The sequence below is a fragment of the Oncorhynchus mykiss genome, chromosome 2, assembly GCF_013265735.2.
Source record: "Oncorhynchus mykiss isolate Arlee chromosome 2, USDA_OmykA_1.1, whole genome shotgun sequence".
Lineage (NCBI taxonomy): Eukaryota > Metazoa > Chordata > Actinopteri > Salmoniformes > Salmonidae > Oncorhynchus > Oncorhynchus mykiss.
In genome coordinates this window covers 67,490,061-67,510,714 of record NC_048566.1, presented here as the reverse complement: position 1 = coordinate 67,510,714, position 20,654 = coordinate 67,490,061, and the positions used below count along the sequence as shown (strand labels likewise).

Here is a 20,654-nt window from a genome sequence, read left to right as displayed (position 1 = left end):
TGTGATTATTGTGATTCCATGGTCCAAACATGTTGCTCACCATTTGTCTGCTGCAGAGGGACAAAAGAGCCATGAGAAAACGAGTTTTGATCAGTCATGGAAATTTGAAAACATTTTGGCTTCATATTTAAAAAGATGGAGAACAAGCTATGAAGGACAATTACTGGAGTTTTGGTGCAGGTACAGCCAACTAGCGCAACAATCATATAATCCCCATCACTAGTTGATATGGTGCATTTTGGTTCTGACTAAGCTCCAAAAGCCTGACTGAGGTCACAGCTCCTCTAGTCACTTCAGCTACTCATATAGTGGTGCCACTTCGCTCCCCTATTTAGAGAACATGACAAGGGCAAGATTTACCAAGAATTTGCACCTGTTAGTTTCAGACAGTAATACAAGGGGGAAAAAGTAAAGCTGAGTCCTAAACTATTCTACAACATTATATATTTTTCCCTCCTAGGACCTGCAAGCTGCTTACTGAAAATGTAGCCCAGCTAAGATGATGGATCTTATGGGAACTGTGTGTGTGATGTGCTTGTTCACCAGGTAAAGTTGTGAAGCTGGGCCTTGCTGCAGAGGAGGTGGCCCTGTTCTTTGCTCAGATGCTTGACCATGAATACACCACAAAAGATGTGTTCCGAAACAACTTCTTCAAGGACTGGAGGAAGGTGAGGAGTGGAGGAGGAAGAAAAGCCTAGAGAGACCAGCCCTTGAAACATCTTACTTTGTTTTCTAAGCTTGTTCTTGGAATAACATCAGTGGCTCAAGTTGTCGGTATAGCATATTTAAGATTAAAAAAACAAACGAAAAAACTATTTTGGAGTTGGAAGTCCAACCGAGAACCAAACAAGTAGTGGTTGAGAGTGTGAACATGGTACTCGGGACCCTATACTGTTCAACTAAGAGATGTTGAATGTCCCTGCAGAGTTAACTATACTGAACAAAAATATAAATGCAACCATTTCAGTGATTTTACTAAGTTAAAGTTCATATAAAAAAAATTTAAAATTAATTAAGCCCTAATCTATGAATTTCATATGAATGGGCAAGGGTGCAGCCATGGGTGGGCCTGGGAGGGGGTGCCAGGCCCAGCCAATCAGAATGGGTTTTCCCCACAAAAGGGTTTTATTACAGACATAAATACTCCTTTGTTTCATCAGATGTCCGGGTGGCTGGTCAAAGACGATCCCACAGGTGAAGAAGCTGGATGTGGAGGTCATGGGCTGCCGTGGTTACACGTGGTCTGCCTTAGTAAGGCTGGTTGGACATACTGCCAAATTCTCTAAAACAAATGTTGGAAGCGGCTTATGGTAGAGAAATTAACATTCAATTCTCTGGCAACAGCTCTGGTAGATATTCTTGCAGTCAGCATGCCAATTGCACGCTCCCTCAATTTGAGACATCTGTGGCAGTGTGTTGTGACAACCACATTTTAGTGTCCTTTTATTGTCCCCAGCACAAGGTTCACCTGTAAGGATCATGATGTTTTAATCAGTTTCTTGATATTCCACACCTATCAGGTGGATGGATTATCTTGGCAAAGGAGAAATGCTCACTAACAGGGATGTAAACAAATTTGTGCACCAAATCTGAGAGAAATAAGCTTTTTGTGAGTATGGAACATTTCTGGGATCTTATTTCAGATCATAAAACATGGGACCATCACTTTACATGTTGCATTTCTATTTTTGTTCAGTATAGATGCAGTATGACAGACATGGGTGTATGTGGGGTGTCCTCTGTACACAACGCTCCACCAGGCCCAAAGGCGTATCATGCAGAATTAATTTCGTGCTGCTTAGTGCCCAATGCTCTTGAAAATATGATTTGTGTAAAGGCATTGATATGCTAATCCAGACAAGTCGCTCCCCGCATATGAACAAATCCAATTAAACTGTTTTATTATAACGAAAAACCTCTCCTCGCCTGACTGCCCCCAGTCTCCGCCCACCCGCTGCCTGTCAATCATGCTTAGAGGGAAGGTCGGTGGCTCCAAGTGTCCACACGGTCATTGGAGTGTCTGGACTGGATCTGCATAAGGGAAACTATCACAATGTTACTGGTGCCAAGACAATGCATTAGCGCTCGTTATCCCAGATTTTTATATTTATCTATAGCTAAACTCCCCTTCCTTTAAATAGGTTGATGTGCTGCTAGTATGGATTCCTTGCTCAATGAATATCCCCAATTATTTTGGGCGTTCTGGATTCTGGATATGTTGACATGCTGCTCTCATAGAATCCTTCATCAAATAAGTGGAAATAAATTAGTCATATAGACCAAGTGTGTAAAACATTATGAACACCTCTTTCCATGACATTGACTGACCAGGTGACACTATAATCCCTTATTGATGCCACTTCTTAAATCCACTTCAATCCGTGTAGATAAAGGGGAGGAGACAGGTTAATAATGGATTTTTAAGCATTGAGACATGGATTGTGTACGTGTGCCATTCGGAGTGTAAATGGGCAAGACAAAATATTTAAGTGTCTTTGAACGGAGAATGCAACGCTGCTGGGCTTTTCATGCTCAACAGTTTCCTGTGTGTATCAAGAATGGTCCACCACCCAAATGACATTCAACCAATTTGACACAATTCTGGGAAGCATTGTGTTCCTAATGTTTTGTACACTGTACATTGACATTTACTCAAATAGGCTTCCTGATTTATGGACAGAATGAGGTGGCCATAGTGACATCCCTGGGGCTGTGCAGGCCAAATCGTCTGCTGTAGGAGGTCACATTAAAGGGAGTCAGTGTTGTCATGACATTTTACGGCAAAAAAAACCCCATTTAAATTAATCATAACTGAATAAAAGGGCTACTTGTTTACCGTCCCTGTTGGAGGGACCTGTTGGCATTCTGTGTTTTACTAGGTAGGTCTACTCTGAAGATTTCTGATTGACTGAGGACAATTCGGCAGTGAATCTGTTTCTCGCGTTTTGTCCCTGTGTTTGTCTGAGCAGGAGATGACCCTGGAGGAGAGGGTGCTAATTAGTGACCTGAATAAGTGTGACTTTCGGGAGCTCCACACCATGCACAAGGAGAAGGTGGAGGCTAGGAAGGCCATGAGCAAAGAGGAGAAACTGGTGAGTGGAACTTGGACAAAACAGGGCGATTACTCAAGGTAGATCTAAATGGCTACTTCAATATTGGATTGAGTGTAATTGCTATGGATACAGAATATTATGAGAGTGAAGGGGGTTCATAGCATTATTGGCATAGCTGATAACCAATATATATATTCCAGGTGATGAAAGAGGCCAATCAGAAGATAGTGGAGGAGTATGGCTTCTGTATACTGGACCACCACCGGGAACGCATCGGCAACTTTAAGATTGAGCCGCCAGGTCTCTTCCGAGGACGGGGGGAGCACCCCAAACAAGGCATGCTTAAGAAGAGGATCCAGCCGGAGGACGTCATCATCAACTGTGAAAAGTGAGACCGGCTCAGATCAGAACATGAATGGCTAGTAAAGGGGAGGTTTCAGAAGTGAAAAGGGTTAATAAAAGGGAAGGTTACTGCCTGGAGAAACACTATGGAACAGTCCCACAACAGGTTTGGATTTGCAATATTCATCCCCTCCATTAGGTTTAGTAGTTGTACCTAGAGGAAGACCACAGTATGGTAGTTCGCCACACTTCTCCACTCCTCTAAGAACTGTCTCTCTTGACATTATGATCCAAGTCTGTGATTAACCTCCCAGTCACAGGTCTAGATTAGTGTCAGCTAAGGACTGATTTGTACCCTACGGAGACAGACAGCAGTGTCGCAATGTTTTTCGTCACAAAAGGGACGACTCCTTGTAGTGTGCCCCAACATTTGACATGCTTCCGTGTCACATATTGTAACGTTCTGTATCACTCCTTGTGTAGCAGTGGGGGCAGTGTTGTGTAGGCAATGAAGCTCTCTTGGTTCCTTCAAAACATGACATGCTATTTTTAGCTGATATGGTAGTGAATACATTCAAGCAGCATATTAAACTGGGATAATGTTGTCGGTTACACCGGCAAGTATAGTATTATAAATCTGATTATTTCACATGGCGTAAATATACTAATCTACTTCAAAACCACTTCAAGATTGCTTTCTTGGTTTAGCTTGGCATTAAATAAGCATTTTATTTTGCATTGGTAACCAAAATAATCTGTGACTGCTCAAACCTTAAAATATTCCACCAAACTGACTTGTTGCAGATAAAATCAGTGCGTTATGACAGTGCACACAAAATCCACTTTTTCACAAAAGTTTTCATGTAACATATATAAAAAAAAAGAAACTTGAATGTGTTTCCATCACATTTTCAACTCTACCGATAGTTTAGTCACAAACTGTTGCGTTAAATAGGATTTGTGCACAAACAGGTCACAGATAGTGTGTAGGCTGTGCGGGTAGGCTCGATTTACATGAGGTAATTATGGATAAGAGCGAGAATATTTAAATTTGTATACATCGATCATCATGCCACCAGAATAAGACCTTCGATATTTATACCAAGCTCATCATCGTTCACTTTCACCACCCTGTGAAGTTCATTTGTTTTATTTCTTCTGTAGCCTAATAAACTGAGGGTTTCCCCGAGTCGTAGTGGGAGGACCACATATCACCGTGTGCCTTAAAGTTTACTTCGATATGATGGTCATTAGTGTTGGGCCAGTAACCGAAAGGTTGCTGGATTGAATCCCGAGCTGACAAGGTAAAAATCTGTTCTGCCCCTGAGTAACCCCCTGTTCCCCAGGCGCCGAAGACGAATGTCGATTATTGCAGCCCTTTCTGATTTAGAGGGCTTGGGTAAAATGCGAAAGACTCATTCAGTTGTACAACTGACTAGGTATCCCCCTTTCCCATTATATTATGTACGCATAAAGGCATTTCCACCGCCATTTATCGCATAATCCATTTTACCGACACAACGAGATCCCACCATGTCAAACAAACAAATGATTTGTCTGCATTTAAATTGTACTTTAAACTGTTTCCATCATAGCTATTGTGATTTAATTTTATACGGTAGGACAGTACGTTCATAACAGTGGACGAAAACATGGTTTGATAATGAAATTATGACATATTTTTAGCTGTTATGGATGTGAATACATTGAATATAAAATGAGGATAATGTAGGTTACACTGCCAAGTATAACAATATTTGCCAGGGCATATTATTTAATTATGAATCTGATTATTTCATATTTCATATGGATATGTGGGAAGCTAAAAGGCTAGCTAGCCTGCTGTGTTCAGCCAACTTGCTAGTAAGGGAAGACGAGACTCTTCTTTTGCTTTCACCACAAATGACAAGACGACAAGAAAATCTGTCACCCCCATGGGAATGTTGTTTTTTGGGAGTCTGGACCAGCACAGTATTATGTTACCAAAAGGTGCACTTTGCTCAAAAAAAAATCTGACTCCACCCAGCACAGGCAGATCTATGCATGTGAAGCTTTGGGGTCTTTATGTAAATCAGCAAGCTTCGCAGTAGTCAGGGTTAAACTTCAGCCCCTGTGTAATGATCTTCACTAGTTAACACAGGCACAAAATCATAAACCTTGCCTATTTTTACAATTTCTCTTAATGTCATTTTAAACCTAACCGTAAAGGGAAACTTCACAATTTTTAAACTTCATATTCATCATCCCCACCACCCCAGCATCAACATATGTGAAAATGGTGCATTTCTATGTGTTGTAGTAAAAAAAATTGAGTAAGCATTGTCTACTAATTAGTTGATGCCATTGTAAACACTTATATTTCAGTCTTTTTTTACTACAAAACATAAAGGTGCCATTTTCAGACTATATATATATATATGTGTGGACACCCCTTCAAATGTGTGGATTTGGCTGAAGGGTGTATAAAATCGAGCACACAGCCATACAATCTCTATAGACAAACATTGTCAGTAGAATGGCTTTGTCAGTAGAAGAGCTCAGTGACATTCAACGTGGCACCGTCATAGGATGCCACCTCTCCAACAAGCCAGTTTGTCATATTTCTGCCCTGCTAGACTTCCCCTGTCAACTAAGTGCTGTTATTGTAAAGTGGAAACATCTAGGAGCAACCACGGCTCAGCTGCGAAGTGGTAGGCCACCCAAGCTCCCAGAACGGGACCGCCGAGTGCTGAAGCGCGTAGCGTGTAAAAAATTGTCTGTCCTCGGTTGCAACACTTACTACTGAATTCCAAACTGCTTCTGGAAGCAACGTCAGCACAAGAACTGTTCGTCGGGACCTTGGCCAAGCAGCCACACACAAGCCTAATATCACCATGTGCAATGCCAAGCGTTGGCTGAAGGGGTGTTAAGCTTGCCACCATTGGACACTCGAGCAGTGGAAACGCGTTCTCTGGACTGATTTTAATCTTGCTTCACCATCCAGCAATCCAACGGATGAATCTGGGTTTGGCGGATGCCAGGTGAACGCTGATTGCATAGTGCCAACTGTAAAGTTTGGTGGAGGAGGAATAATGGTCTGCGGCTGTTTTTCAGGGTTCGGGCTAGGACCCTTCGTTCCAGTGAAGGGAAATATTTATGCTACAGCATAGAATGACATTCTAGACTATTCTGTGCTTCCAACTTTGTGGCAACAGTTTAAATTTATAAATAATACGTTTAGGCATAAGGGAAATAGACAATTTTGGCTGTGTTAAAATTAGTTATCATAGTTATCTAGTGGAAACCCTGTGTAATGCTGTCTCTCATGCCTACAGTATCTGACCCTTGACCTCTCCACCCCCCTTAGAAAGTCTTGTATCCCAGAGCCCCCTGCTGGTCACCACTGGAAGGAGGTTCGCCATGACAACACAGTGACCTGGCTGGCCAGCTGGACTGAGAATGTTCAGGGCTCCTGCAAGTATGTCATGCTCAACCCCAGCTCCAAACTCAAGGTATGAGGCATGTTTTTCAAATATTACCCTATGATCTCTGGAGCCTCCTGATTTTTCTTTTCTATCTGATAATTAATTGCACCCAACTGGTATCCCAGGTCTAAATAAGTCTTGAATGGGGGGAAAAAAGCAGTGCAACTGGCTTCGATGTCCAGATTTGAATTTGCGGAACATAGGTAGTCAGGGTGGTGCAGTAACTGTGGACAACAATTGTCTGCAAAGTAACCATTCCCATATACAGTGCCTTAAAGTATTCATACCCCTTTTTGATGTGTTACAGCCCGAATTCAAAATTCATTGACTTAGTTTTACTCACCCATCTACACACAATACCCCATAATGGCAGTGAAAACATTTTTGAAAATGAAATGCTGAAATATTTTATTTAAATAAGTATTCACACCCCTGGGTCACCTTTGACAGCTATAATAACTGTCAATCTTTTGGGGTAAGTCTCAAAGAGCTTTCCACACCTGGATTGTGAAAAATGTGCCCATTTTTTATTATTTTCAAAATTCTTCAAGCTCTGTCAAATTGGTTGTTGATCATTGCTAAACAACCATTTAAGTCTTGCCATAGATTTTCAAGTAGATTTAAGTCAAACTATAATTTGGCCACTCGGGAACATTCACTGTTTTCTTGGTAAGCAACTCGTGTCGATTTGGCTTTGTGTTTCAGGTTATTGTTCTGAAAGGTGAATTAATCTCCCAGTGTCTGGTGGAAAGCAGACTGAACCAGTTTTTCCTCTAAGATTTTGGCGGTGCTTAGTTCCGTTTCTTTTTTCCTGAAACTCCCTAGTCCTTAACGATTACAAGCATACCCATAACATAACATGACACAGCCACCACTATGCTTGAATATATGGACAGTGGAACTCGTAATACGTTTGGGGCATATCAAATACAACACTTTGTATTCAGGACAAAACGTGAATTGCTTAGCCACATTTTTTTTGCTGAATTCATTTAATGCCTTGTTGCAAACAAGATGCATCTTTTGTAGGCTTGGGCAATATTACCGGGGTATTTCAAAATACAGACTGTGTGATTTTCAATACTGCTTCGCAGGGGCTGTGGGGGGTGCTACGGCACTGCTTATAAGTTAAGTATAACTACAGTACCAGTACCACTATTTTCAACATTGTAGAATAACAGTGATGACATCAAAACTATGGAATAACACCACAATCATGTAGTAACCAAAAAAGTGTTATACAAATCAAAATATATTTGATATTTTCAAAATAGCCACCCTTTGCCTTGATTACAGCTTTGCATACTATTGGCGTTCTCTCAATCAGCTTCATGAGGAATGCTTTCCAACAGTCTTGAAGGAGTTCCCACATATGCTGAGCACTTGTTGGCTGCTTTTCCTTAACTCTGCAGCCCAACTCATTCCAAACCATCTCAATTGGTTTGAGGTCGGGTGATTGTGGAGGCCAGGTTATCTGATGCAGCGTCCACCACTCTCCTTTGTCGAATAGCCCTTACACAGCCTGGAGGTATGTTGGGTCATTGTCCTGTTGAAAATCAAATGATAGTCCAACTAAACGCAAACCAGATGGGATGGTGTATCGCTGCAGAATGCTGTGGTAGCCATGCTGGTTAAGTGTGGCTTGAATTTCAAATAAATCACCGTGTCACCAGCAAAGCACCCCCAGATCACACCACCACCTCCATGCTTCACGGTGGGAACCACATATGAGATTTTCCATTTCGCTACCCTGTTTCTCACAAAGACACAGCGGTTGGAACCAAACATTTCAAATTTTGACTCATCAGACCAAAGGACCGATTTCCACCGGTCTGTCTGTTGCTTGTGTTTCTTGGCCCAAGCAAGTCTTCTTATTATTGGTGTCCTTTAGTGGAATGTTAGTTAAAAAGACTGTTACCCAGACTAGAGACATTCAAGGGGCGGCAGATAGTGGTTAGAGCGTTGGGATCAAATCCCCGAGCTGACCAGGTAAGAAATCTGTCGTTCTGCCCCTGAGCAAGGCAGTTAACCCAGTGTGCCCTGGGCGCCGATTATGGCAACCTCTGATTCAGAGGGGTTGGGTTAAATGCGGAAGAGAACTGAATCCATCTTTTTCCCCTCCTTTAAAACATTTAATTAGCGCCCCTTGTGTGCTTTTCCGGTAATACCCTGGTATGGTACAGAAACGGTATGACGATATGAGAATCTGGATACCTCCCAACCTTAATGTTTTGGAATATTTTTTTTCTTTACTGGCTTCATTTTTACTGTGTCAATTAGGTTAGTATTGGGGAGTAACTACAATGTTGATTCATTTCTCAGAGTTTAATGGCTGTGATACGAAAAAAAAACTGTTTTAAAGTCACCAATTGCCTCATGGTGAAATTCCTTAGGTTTCCTTCCTCTCCGGCAACTGAGTTAGGAAAGTCGCCTGTATCGTTGTAGTGACTGCATGTGTTGATACACCACCCAAGGTGAAATTAATATCTTCACCATGCTCAAAGGGACGTTCATTGCCTGCTTTAAAAAAATATAATGTATCCACCAATTGGTGCCTTTCTTTGAGAGGCATTGGAAAACCTCCCTGGTCTGGGGTTGAATCTGTGTTTGAAATTCACTGCTTGACTGAGGGACTTTACAATTATCTGTATGTGTGGGGTACAGAAATGAGGTAGTCCATATACAAAAATCATGTTAACACTATTTTTGAACACAGTGAGTCCATGCAATTTATGTGACTTGCTAATCAACTTTTACTCCCGAGCCTATTTAGGCTTGCCATAACAAAAGGGTTGACATACTTGACATTTCAGCTTTTGTAGAAATGTCTAAACATTCCACTTGTTCCACTAAACATTCCATTGTCTTCTAAACAATTGTCATCACTGGCCTACACACACAATCTCAATTTAATCTATTTAAAATTCCGGCTGTAACATAACAAAATGTCGACGTGAATACTTTCTGAAGGCTCTGTAGGTGTCTGCGTACGAGAGGTGTACGTGTTTTGTATGTCTTTGTCTTCGGAGCTACCAAATTCCTTAACTTGTGAGCAGAATGTTCATGGTTGCCTTTTAAGAATGAGCCATCTGAATGGAGAACAGGCTACCATTGTGTGTGTGCAGTTGTAAGAATCTAACATATTTCAATCAATTTAGTTTATCGGAACCTCTAAGAAAGCACAAGTAATTTTATTGCAATGGCCTACAATATCTCCAATGCCACAAAGTGGTAGCCTTGTTCATGGGTAAAACATACAGCAAAACTTGTATCAGAAACCCAAGGCTAGTTGTTAGTCTCTCCAATTGTCCTGAACAATGTTTTATAAGATATATAGTTGATGACCTTCCATTCATTCAAGCGCGCACAGATTGCCATAGAGTGCATTTGCTTGCTTCGTACAGTTAGGAAAATGACTCTCAATTTGATCTCGAAATTGCTTCAATTATTTGCATAGAGTAAGTTTGAAAACTGCATGGCCATTATGATTAGGTTCTGCAGCTGTTGAAATGTTTAGTTTATTTTGTCATAGAGCAGTTGGGTGTATGTTGTACTGTATTTTACCAAGGCATATTGAATAGAGCAAACCTTTTAAGTTGAAGTTGAGGGTGTGATTTGTGCTTTTGAATAGTTGAATAGGCCTAGAAGTCACACTGGGAACTTCTGAAGCTTTGTCTATTGTGAACAATTGTTATGATTTTTAATGAGAGGTCTGTGGGGAGCACATGTTTAGAAGCCATTTTCTTTTGTGTTGCTTGAGAGGAACATGTCGGGATTCAGTGCAATTTGTCACCTTTGTTGTGTTAAGTGGTGTATATGGATCAGAGGTGTGTGTGGTGTGCCTGTGATTCAAATCGCCATCTCTCCACCACTGCTTAGTGAGAGAAGTATGCATTGAGATTTGTTGGGTAAAGCGGTGCTGCTGCTGAGAGATCAGATAGAGATGTACTGGTCTTTGACCATGTTGTTTACAGGACATGTAAACCCACTCTGTATCCAACCTTTCATCTCCACTGTGGTGATGGTCTGCTCTGCTCCATCTCCCTGGAGTCTTTCAGAGATTAACAAGGTTACTCAGAGGCTTAAAATAAACAGTCCCCTCTTCTCCATCGCTATCCTACCCATACAACTCCCACAAATCTCTTCCTCTACTGCATTTCTGAAGGATTCCATTTCATGACATTCTGCCAATACACAGAGGGAAATAAACTAGTACTAGGGTCTATGATTCTTCTCTCTCTCACTGTTCACTACCTCTCATTCCCTCACAATCAAATCGGAATGGAATATCAACATGGCTAGTTCCTGAGCTGAGCCTCTTGGTCCTCTCACATCACCATCTCCTCTCTTCCCTTCCTCCTTCCACATACCTCCTCCCTACTCGTATCTCCCAGTTCTTTATTTTGAAGGTTAAGTTACTCCACAATTTGTCGCCATGACGTTGCGGTGGTGGCAACAGTGAGATGGGAGTCAGGTTGTGTGGGGCTAGCTAATTAAACAGCCGCTGGCTAGCTCTACACTACTACGCAAACACAATGTCACCCTTTCTGACTGGCTCTCTCCATTAGACATTTAACAGGTTAGACACGTGGAAGAATAGGATTACTAGACACATGACTATGAATACATTGTTTTAGCCACAATCTCATGAAATACTAAAAGGGCTATGATTGAGTGTTGGCCCTCGGTTGTAGCAAGTGTAAGGCTTTTGAATGGAATGAGAAGGCACTGCCTGGAGGCTGCACCTTACCATGTAATAAAACCCATGTGGAGAGACGATGTAAAGAAGATGTGACCATAGTGTTCCTGAGGCTCAGTGTTGTGGTTCCCCAGGGTGAGAAGGACTGGGAGAAGTATGAGGTGGCCCGCCGGTTGAAAAGCTGTGTGAATGGGATCCGCCAGCAGTACCAGCAGGACATCAAGTCCAAACAGATGGAGATCCGCCAGAGAGCTGTGGCCCTTTACTTCATAGATAAGGTCTGTCTCTCTGTGACCCTCCCCTGCCATACACAGGTTGATGGTTATTAAACCACAGCCAAGGGAAAATGTAAATACTCCAGTTCTTTAGTCAGTCACCCCATTCTGCCAGACCATATCCCCTGTGTATGCTAACTCTGGTGGTTTCCTCCAGCTGGCCCTGAGAGCGGGTAACGAGAAGGAGGAGGGCGAGACGGCGGACACGGTGGGCTGCTGCTCCCTGAGGGTGGAGCACATCACCCTCCACGACCTGCTGGAGGACAAGGAGTGTGTGGTGGAATTTGACTTCCTGGGTAAAGACTGTATCCGCTACTACAACAAGGTTCCCGTCACCAAGAGGGTAAGAAGCCAGCAGCCTCAGTACTACTAACAAGGTTCCTGTCACCAAGAGGGTAAGGAGCCAGCACCCTCGGTACTACTAACAAGGGATGTCTGAAATTGCACCCTAAATGTACTACTTTTGACTGATTTTCCCATCATGCCCAATATTAAAGTAACCGTCCATAATTTCTATAAAATATGACCTATCATTAAAGCTGGAATCCTTAATGGTGAAACAGCCACATCCGGTGGCGATATTACATCAACAAAGTTATTGCAAACAACGAACACTGTTTTTTCCTCCCTCGGACATCAAGGCACATGTGATAGAAGAGCACAATATGTGATGCTATTTTGTATCATTTTTCCCATGCTGCGCTATGGTCAGCTTGGAAGCAAAAACAACGGTGGTGCAGCGACCAGTGGCCCCGTTTCCCGCTACTGCAGATTGCATCTTTAATTGCAATATGAGTGAAATAGTTTTCCTTCCAAAAAATGGAAATTAGGTATGTTAAAAAGCAGCTTTTCTGTGTTTCAATGGTGTGGGTGTATACCGGTCATAATTTTTTTTTATTAATGACAAGTAAACAGCTCAGCCAAAGAGCCATCTCGGACAAAAAACATAACGTTACACGAGGAAATGGCAAGCATTTTGGGAAAGGTCTGTTTGAGATACAAGTTTAAGGTGTGTTTAAAAAAATATTTTAAAAAATCTCAATGCTTTGGCCACATGAATATAGGCCAAGTCCACATTATTTGTGTACGAGTTAACAGAATGAGTTTTTAAAAGGTGAGATTTTCAAAGGATAGTTATGTTACTTTAAATCCATCAAAGCAATTCTGACACAAAAAAAAACAGAATAGAGAAATGTATTTTTCAATTTTCGCCTGGTTCCGTTCTGTGTTCTGCCAAGCAGCTGCCTGTCAGGTGGAAATGAGGCTAAACAACATTAGCTGGTGAGTGTCAGGATTCAGCTCCAGTATGATTCAGCCATGATTCCGCCATGCTATCTCCAAGATCGAATAGGAAATGTTGCACCTGACAGACAGACAGTTCTTTTTTTTTTTTTTTTTTTTGGCAGAAGGTGTAATTATTCAAATGAGAGTATATTTAAAAGCAACACTTCAGGTAAAGTTAATGAGTGTTCTGAATATTTCAGCATGTTTATTCCGAGGGAAGGGGATAGATAGCTGGTTAATTTCAGATTAGATGGAAGGAATTCTCATTCCAGCTCCATGGGAGAGCCTGATGAATTGCAATGCAAAGTGTTGGATAGCCAGATCATCACAATCATTCATTATCTGTTTACCAAGCTTCACTTGCCAGCATCTGCATTCTGTGTCTGGTCACTTTGCTTATCATCTCAACAGAATTTAGAATGTTGAACCACCATACTGCTGCATTCTCCTATCAAACATAGCTGTGTCGTAGACATCTGTTCATACATAAACAGCCTGTGATGAGTGCAGATTGTTGCCATGTTTTCAGGTCCATCCTGATGACACCGACACATTGGTTGATCAATCAGCCGTTGTCTCTGTTGCTCCACTCCAGACACTGAGTCTGGAATAAATCTTTCGAAATCCTCACGCGTCCATCCGTTCATCACAGGCTCTTATTTCCCTATTAATTTAGTTCTGGCACAAGAATAAATTGTCATTCAAATCAGTCTGTTTTGAAAAGCAACACATCTGCTACCATTAATTAGTTCCTTGCATATTTTAGCTGGTTTATTTAGAGCAGGAGGAAAACAGGACTTCTTGGAAATGTCAAATATAATTGAGTGGATCATTTTTCCTCTCTCCCCTGTGAGCTGGAAGAATGGGGTAGACAGCCCTGGGCTCTCCTATCATGATCAGTGTGTAGACTAGCTGTGAGCAGCGGTTTCTGGTCTGGAGGTCTAGGACCGACAGGGTGGGATGTAAAACCAGTCTCTCTTTGTCTTGTCCTTGTTTTGTTTATCCAGGTGTTCAAGAACCTCAAGCTCTTCATGAAGAACAAGGAGCCTGGAGACGACCTGTTTGATCGCCTCAACGTGAGTCGCACAGAACCAGTCTGGCTTGTTTATCTCAACATGTAAAAAAGAAAACATCCCTCACAGCATGTTGCTGTGCTGTAGACGGCTGTAGCCTGACGATATGGTAAAGCCTAGTGAGTGACCATAACAGCCGCAAGTGTGAATTTAGCCTCAGAGATCCCTCTCCATCCCGCTGTGTGTTTGCCTGTAGCCTCTGTCTACTCCCAGCCTCTCCGGTGCCTTAAAGGGAGAGCGGGAAGGCAAAGAGGCCAATATTGGGTGGGTGGATTATATATAAATCCTCTGTCCTTTCACCTCTCCTTTCGTCAGAAGGAAGGCATCGTCGCCAGGCAGTGGAGCAGGTCTTGCCCGGTGGGCAAGGTTATTGCTATGATTGGTGTGAAATGACATGGTTGTGATCCGCTCCTGAGAGGCGGGCGGGGGGCCTCCTTTGTGACCTATGGCATCAAGAAATGGAGGGGCATGTTGGAGGGTGAAATGTTAATCGCTGCTCTGAGCCCAGCTGATGGACACTTTTTAAAAGGCCAGGTGAGCGGGTGGGAGATGATGTAAGCACCAGCCACGGAAGAAATTGGTACAGGCTCTAATAACTGCCTTCCCTCCACCACGTTTAGCTGGACCAGGCTTGAGACCTGTTTAGCCACCTGCTACAGACGGTAAAAGGGTCTGAGTTTGTGTGACTGTCAGTGTGCATGTACAGTAGCCTATATAAAGGAACCGCAGTGGGTAGTACAGTACATGTCTGACTCAACGTTGCTACCGGAGTGAGTGGTTGGTTCAAACTTCTACCTCCCGTGTGGCTGAGTTGGTAGAGCATGTCACTTGCCATGCCACGCATGTGGGATCAATTCCTACGGGGGGGGGGGGGGGGGGGGGGACCGGTATTGAAAAACTATGGGGAAAATTAACACATGTTTTGCTCACTACTGCAAGTCGCTCTGGATAAGAGTGTCTGTTAAATTACTAAAACGTCAATATATTCAGGCTGAGAACTAGGAGTGTGTAATATGGAGTTTATATGTTAGCATCCCACCATCAGCAGCTTCTCAAACCCTTGTGATGTACCTGTCCTGCTGTCCAAACCTTCTCCACGGCATTCTTGACCCTTTATCTCTGGCAGTCAGAGCAGGTTCAGGGAGAACATAACACAACCAGACAGTAGCTGACCACAAGGCTAGGCTGAGGTATCTCTGCAGTCCAGAGCCACGGTATCAGTGAAGGCCAGATGGATGTGGTCTGATACCGTCTCACCTCCATCCATCGCCTCTGTCAAGACTTCTGTCAGGGGTCAATATCACTACACACCTGGATGCTCACAGATAGCAGATCACACCTGTCTGTGTACACACACACACACACACACACACACACACAAACGCAGTGTGAGAACAGGTAAGAGAGGAGCTCCTGCTGTTAGTGTAACACTGTAATGACACCAGCATGTACAGGACAACATTTGACCCCCATATTCACAGCCAGTGTCATTATAGTCTCTGCAAGGGCAGGAAGACAATTAAGGACTAATTAAGAATGCAGATGTGTGTGTGTGAGATGGCATCCTGGGTTTTGGGCTCCCCCAGTGGGTGAGGAATGGGTGGAGGAGTATGAAGGTTGTTCTACCCAGCAGCCTCCCTGTATGAGGGGAAGGGAGGGATGGGTGTGTGTGATGGCATCCTGGGTTTTGGGCTCCCCCAGTGGGTGAGGAATGGGTGGAGGAGTATGAAGGTTGTTCTACCCAGCAGCCTCCCTGTATGAGGGGAAGGGAGGGATGGGTGTGTGTGATGGCATCCTGGGTTTTGGGCTCCCCCAGTGGGTGAGGAATGGGTGGAGGAGTATGAAGGTTGTTCTACCCAGCAGCCTCCCTGTATGAGGGGAAGGGAGGGATGGGTGTGTGTGATGGCATCCTGGGTTTTGGGCTCCCCCAGTGGGTGAGGAATGGGTGGAGGAGTATGAAGGTTGTTCTACCCAGCAGCCTCCCTGTATGAGGGGAAGGGAGGGATGGGTGTGTCCTGAATGACCCAGGTCTGTCTACGATTTGAGATTTTCATTATACCAGCATCACCCTTACTCCACAACACTGTCGTGCTCTAGGATCTCACTGGGATTGCTTTAGTTAATTCATTGTCTATACACACACCCATGTGACGCCCATGTGATTGTGTGTACTGGGTGTCATTACAGCTGTAAACCTTTGCTCTTAGCCTCCAATGCATATTTTGTTATTTACAGGAGCAATTGGGGTTAAGTGCCTTGCTCAACGCTTTTTTTTTCAATGATTCGAACAAGCGACCTTTCGGTTACTGGCCCAACGCTCTTAACCGCTAGGCTACTTGCCACCCTGTTATTGGTGAGGAGAGCCTTACTGTGTGGTGGTGCAGTTAATGGAAATGTAATTCTTGTCTTTTAGGCAGATCTAACTATTTAAGTCAGAGGAAAGTAATATGATGGCCTTTTTTAATCTACTCCTTATTCTGAATGATGATAATGCAGAGACAGTATTTTTCATTTTCTTCCTTTTTTGTTAAAGGTCCAATGCAGACTTTCAAAAAAATAAAACATCGATATCAAATAATTTTAGGGTAACAATTCAGTACCTTTATGTGATTTGTTTTCAATTAAAATGGTCAAAAAGAAACATCATCTTAGAAAATAGCAATCTTTCAAGCAAGAATTGGACAGGGACTGTCTGAGTGGAAAACTGAAAACTAGCGGTTATTGGCAGAGGTTTGGAACCCTCTTTCTTATTGGTCTATTAACTAATGAAACGCCATACCACAGACAGGCTGAAATTTCAGCCTGTCTATTCATAGTTGTGACACTAAAAGGGCATTATCATAAATGTCATGGTATTATTCCAACCTCAGTGAGGGAAAATATATAAAACAGGCAAATCATGTTCTTGACTACTCTGGGCCTTTTATGGAAGACTGAGTTCAAACATCAGGACTATACTGCCATCTAGTGTTTATGGACATACTTTTTCACACCTGTCTCGATCCAATCCTCGATTCTTGCGTATGTGTGTCTCCTCCCTCCAGACGTGCTTGTTGAATAAGCACCTGTCATCCCTGCTGCCTGGCCTGACTGCTAAGGTATTCAGGACTTTCAACGCCTCCATCACCCTGCAGGAGCAGCTCCAACAGCTGTCCAACAGTATGTCCCCCAAACACCACACATACATTTACATGCCATCCTTACAGGTGCACCTGTTTATTTATTTATTTATTTTTTATAGCATTTGTTTACCAGACATGTCCATCAACCTGTTCAAATGTCTGTGAATGCAATGGCTGTGTTTAGAACTCCTGCAAGACCCCGCTATGGAGCTGCATCTCATGCCCTGCCTGTTAATTTCAGCAGTGATTCATTCCTTTAGAACACTGTTGTGTATCTCAGTCCCAGCAGGTTCTGTGTTCACTCAGTGTTAGTGTCCCTGCGAGCAGTATGTTGGCTGAGATTCTCTCAGCGTGCTTAGCTATTACATTGTTAGTCCCTATGTTTTGCTGGGGCCCAGTATCCCCCTCCCTCCCCTCTTTCCCCTCTCATGGTGGGATGTTTCTCTCTGGATGGCTACTGAGATTAAATCTGTTCAGTGTGGGTAGCAACCTCCTAATTAAATTAGACATGTGCATGTGTTCAAAGGCAAGCAGGTGCAAGTGAGAAGGATCTGTGTTGGGGAAGAGTACATTGGCCAGGGGGGGGGGTCTCTGGAGGTACAGAAAGGAAATGGAGTGCTCCCTGGTGGTCTGGTAATCAAACATTCGCTCACCCCCTCTGCACATTAAAAGTTTGATAGACCAACCATGGACAACAGGGCTTCCTGCCTCCTGCTCTGTATATATTGCTTGAATTAATTAAGCCATCCACTTGTAATGACCAGTGAGCTTATGTATTTCCAATGAGCTACGGTATTAACTCCACTCACCACCAACATTCATAGTCCTTTGTTCCCCTGTTGCTACACAGTGACCGACAAGCCGGCAGAGAAGCTGCTCTCCTACAACAGGGCCAACCGAGCTGTTGCAGTTCTGTGTAACCACCAGCGGGTGCCGCCAAAGACCTTTGATCAGTCTATGGCCAACCTCCAGTCCAAGGTGAGGAGGATCAACAGATACTTGATACATAGACAAACCAAGGGGTGATATGATGGTGATGTTGTCGTGCCCTATTTTAGCTCAATGTTTACTTCAGTCTGCCCTCTCTCTTCATACACCACTTCCAGATTGATGGCAGGAGGGAGCAGTTGGCCCTGGCCAAGAGTGAGCTGAAGCTGGCCAAGAAGGAGGTCAAAGCTCACAGTTCAGACAGCAAGCTGCAGGCGTGAGTTGTTCTTACTGGCAGCAAACAGACGGAATATTATTGCTCAACAGGGCAGACAATATTCAGACTGAACTCTTGTGTGTGTTCAGGGTGGTGGAGCGTAAGAAGAAGGCTGTGCAGCGCTGTGAGGAGCAGCTTATGAAGATGGAGGTTCAGGCCACAAACCGAGAGGAGAACAAGCAGATCGCACTGGGCACCTCCAAACTCAACTACCTGGACCCACGCATCAGCGTGGCCTGGTGAGGGTGCACACACACATACATACACACACACAGGTCTGAAATATGACACTGTATGTGCATCTGACACCTAAATAATGTACTCACATGAATTTGCAACCTACATTATTATCCAGTAATTAATGTTGTGCATTATTTTCTTATATGTTTTGCCCTCACCATAGGTGTAAGAACATGGAGGTGCCCCTGGACAAAATTTATAATAAATCTCAGAGGGATAAGTTTGCCTGGGCTGTTGACATGACCGGGGCAGATTTTTTATTCTAAGTCAGCCTCTACCCTTTAGTTCTACCTAAATGTAAAGACTAGGAGGCAGGTTTTATCCTCTGGTTTTAACTGCCCATGTGTTGAACTACAGAACCCTTGAATTTTTCACTCCACTTCACAGCAAGTTTTTTCCAAGTTTAATTGTTGTTGGCACTTTATTTTATTTTTTTACTATTATTAATGGTAAACCAAGATGATCTTATAGAAAGTATGGATATCGTTTCCTTTTATAAACATTTAATAAAGTTTCTTAAGAAAATAATGGCAAAGCCTCTTCTGTGTTTTTTGCATGTCATCTCCTCTGTTATCAGACATGCCTTTAGCATGTCTCACCGAAGATCATCATGAATGGATGTTATCACCAGTCATAGAGCTGGCCATGTGGATGGAGTGATGTCAGGTGTGACTTGGTGTGCAATGTAAAGAGTCAGGAATTGAAAGTGTAAGGGTCTGATTGTTGTTTAGTCAAGATGACCTCTAGTGCAGGGATCAGCAACTATACTGAACAAAAATATAAACGCAACAATTTCAAAGATTTTACTGAGTTACAGTTCATATAAGGAAATCAGTAAATTGAAAACTTCATTAGGCCCTAATCTATGGATTTCACATGACGGAATACAGATACCTTTAAAGAAATATGCCTCATTGAGCACGACACATCTCCTTCAGAAACTGGAACATGCTGTTGTACACGTTGATCCAGAGCATCCCAAACATGCTCTATGGGTGACATTTCTGGTGAGTATGTAGGAACTGGGACATTTTCAGCTTCCAGCAATTGTGTATAGATCCTTGTGACATGGAGCCATGCATCATCATGCTGAAACATGAGGTGATGGTGACGGATAAATGGCACGACAATAAGCCTCAGGATTTCATCATGGTATCTCTGCGCATTCAAATTTCCATGGATAAAATGCAATTGTTCGCTGTCCGTAGCGTATTCCTGTTCATACCATAACCCAATTTGAGACATCTGTGGCATTGTGTAGTGACAAAACTGCACATTCTAGAGGCCATTTATTGTCCCCAGCACAAGATGCACCTGTGTAATGAAGATGCTGTTTAATCAGCTTCTTGATATGCCACACCTGTCAGGTGGATGGTTATCTTGGCAAAGGAGAAATGCTCACTAACAGGGATGTAACTAAATTTGTGCTCAGAATTTGAGAGAAATATGTTTTTTTGTGCATATGGAACATTTCTGTGATCTTTTGTTTCAGCTCATGAAACATGGGACCAACACTACATGTGGCGTTTTATATTTTTGTTCAGTGTAGATTTAGCCGCGGGCCGTTTAAAAAAAATATATATATATTCTTGAGCGGATGTTCTTGGCCCTCTGACCATACTTAAAAATAATTTGTAGACTGCAAATTGACCTGCAGATAAAATATTTGGTTACGTTTGTAAACGATCACATCTCTATATTGTGCGTGGGAATACGTTGGAACAGATTTCCAGTTGGAGTTGATTTGCTGTTTTTTTAAAAACTTATTTCCAACAGTATGAAATCTAACTTGGGGGCCAAATTTGGCCTATGGGGCACCAGTTAGGGAACTCTGCTCTAATGCGACATTATCCTGATGCACACATGAAGGCGCGATTCTCAAAGCCCCATCAGATAAA

General features: G+C 42.9%; 1 protein-coding gene across 1 annotated transcript in view; it reads left to right on the top strand.

Annotated features, from left to right (window-relative positions):
* zgc:173742 (DNA topoisomerase I, mitochondrial) overlaps nucleotides 1–19,286 on the top strand; it is a 32,363-nt gene extending 13,077 nt beyond the window's left edge. The window contains exons 9-20 of the mRNA XM_021569702.2: nucleotides 547–668; nucleotides 2,970–3,092; nucleotides 3,254–3,441; nucleotides 6,742–6,886; nucleotides 11,693–11,836; nucleotides 11,991–12,176; nucleotides 14,125–14,193; nucleotides 17,235–17,349; nucleotides 18,163–18,290; nucleotides 18,419–18,516; nucleotides 18,606–18,755; nucleotides 18,920–19,286. Coding sequence (XP_021425377.2) covers nucleotides 547–668; nucleotides 2,970–3,092; nucleotides 3,254–3,441; nucleotides 6,742–6,886; nucleotides 11,693–11,836; nucleotides 11,991–12,176; nucleotides 14,125–14,193; nucleotides 17,235–17,349; nucleotides 18,163–18,290; nucleotides 18,419–18,516; nucleotides 18,606–18,755; nucleotides 18,920–19,022 — 1,571 coding nt within the window. The 3' untranslated portion in view covers nucleotides 19,023–19,286. The remainder of the gene's footprint in view (nucleotides 1–546; nucleotides 669–2,969; nucleotides 3,093–3,253; nucleotides 3,442–6,741; nucleotides 6,887–11,692; nucleotides 11,837–11,990; nucleotides 12,177–14,124; nucleotides 14,194–17,234; nucleotides 17,350–18,162; nucleotides 18,291–18,418; nucleotides 18,517–18,605; nucleotides 18,756–18,919) is intronic.
* Nucleotides 19,287–20,654: the final 1,368 nt, after the last annotated feature.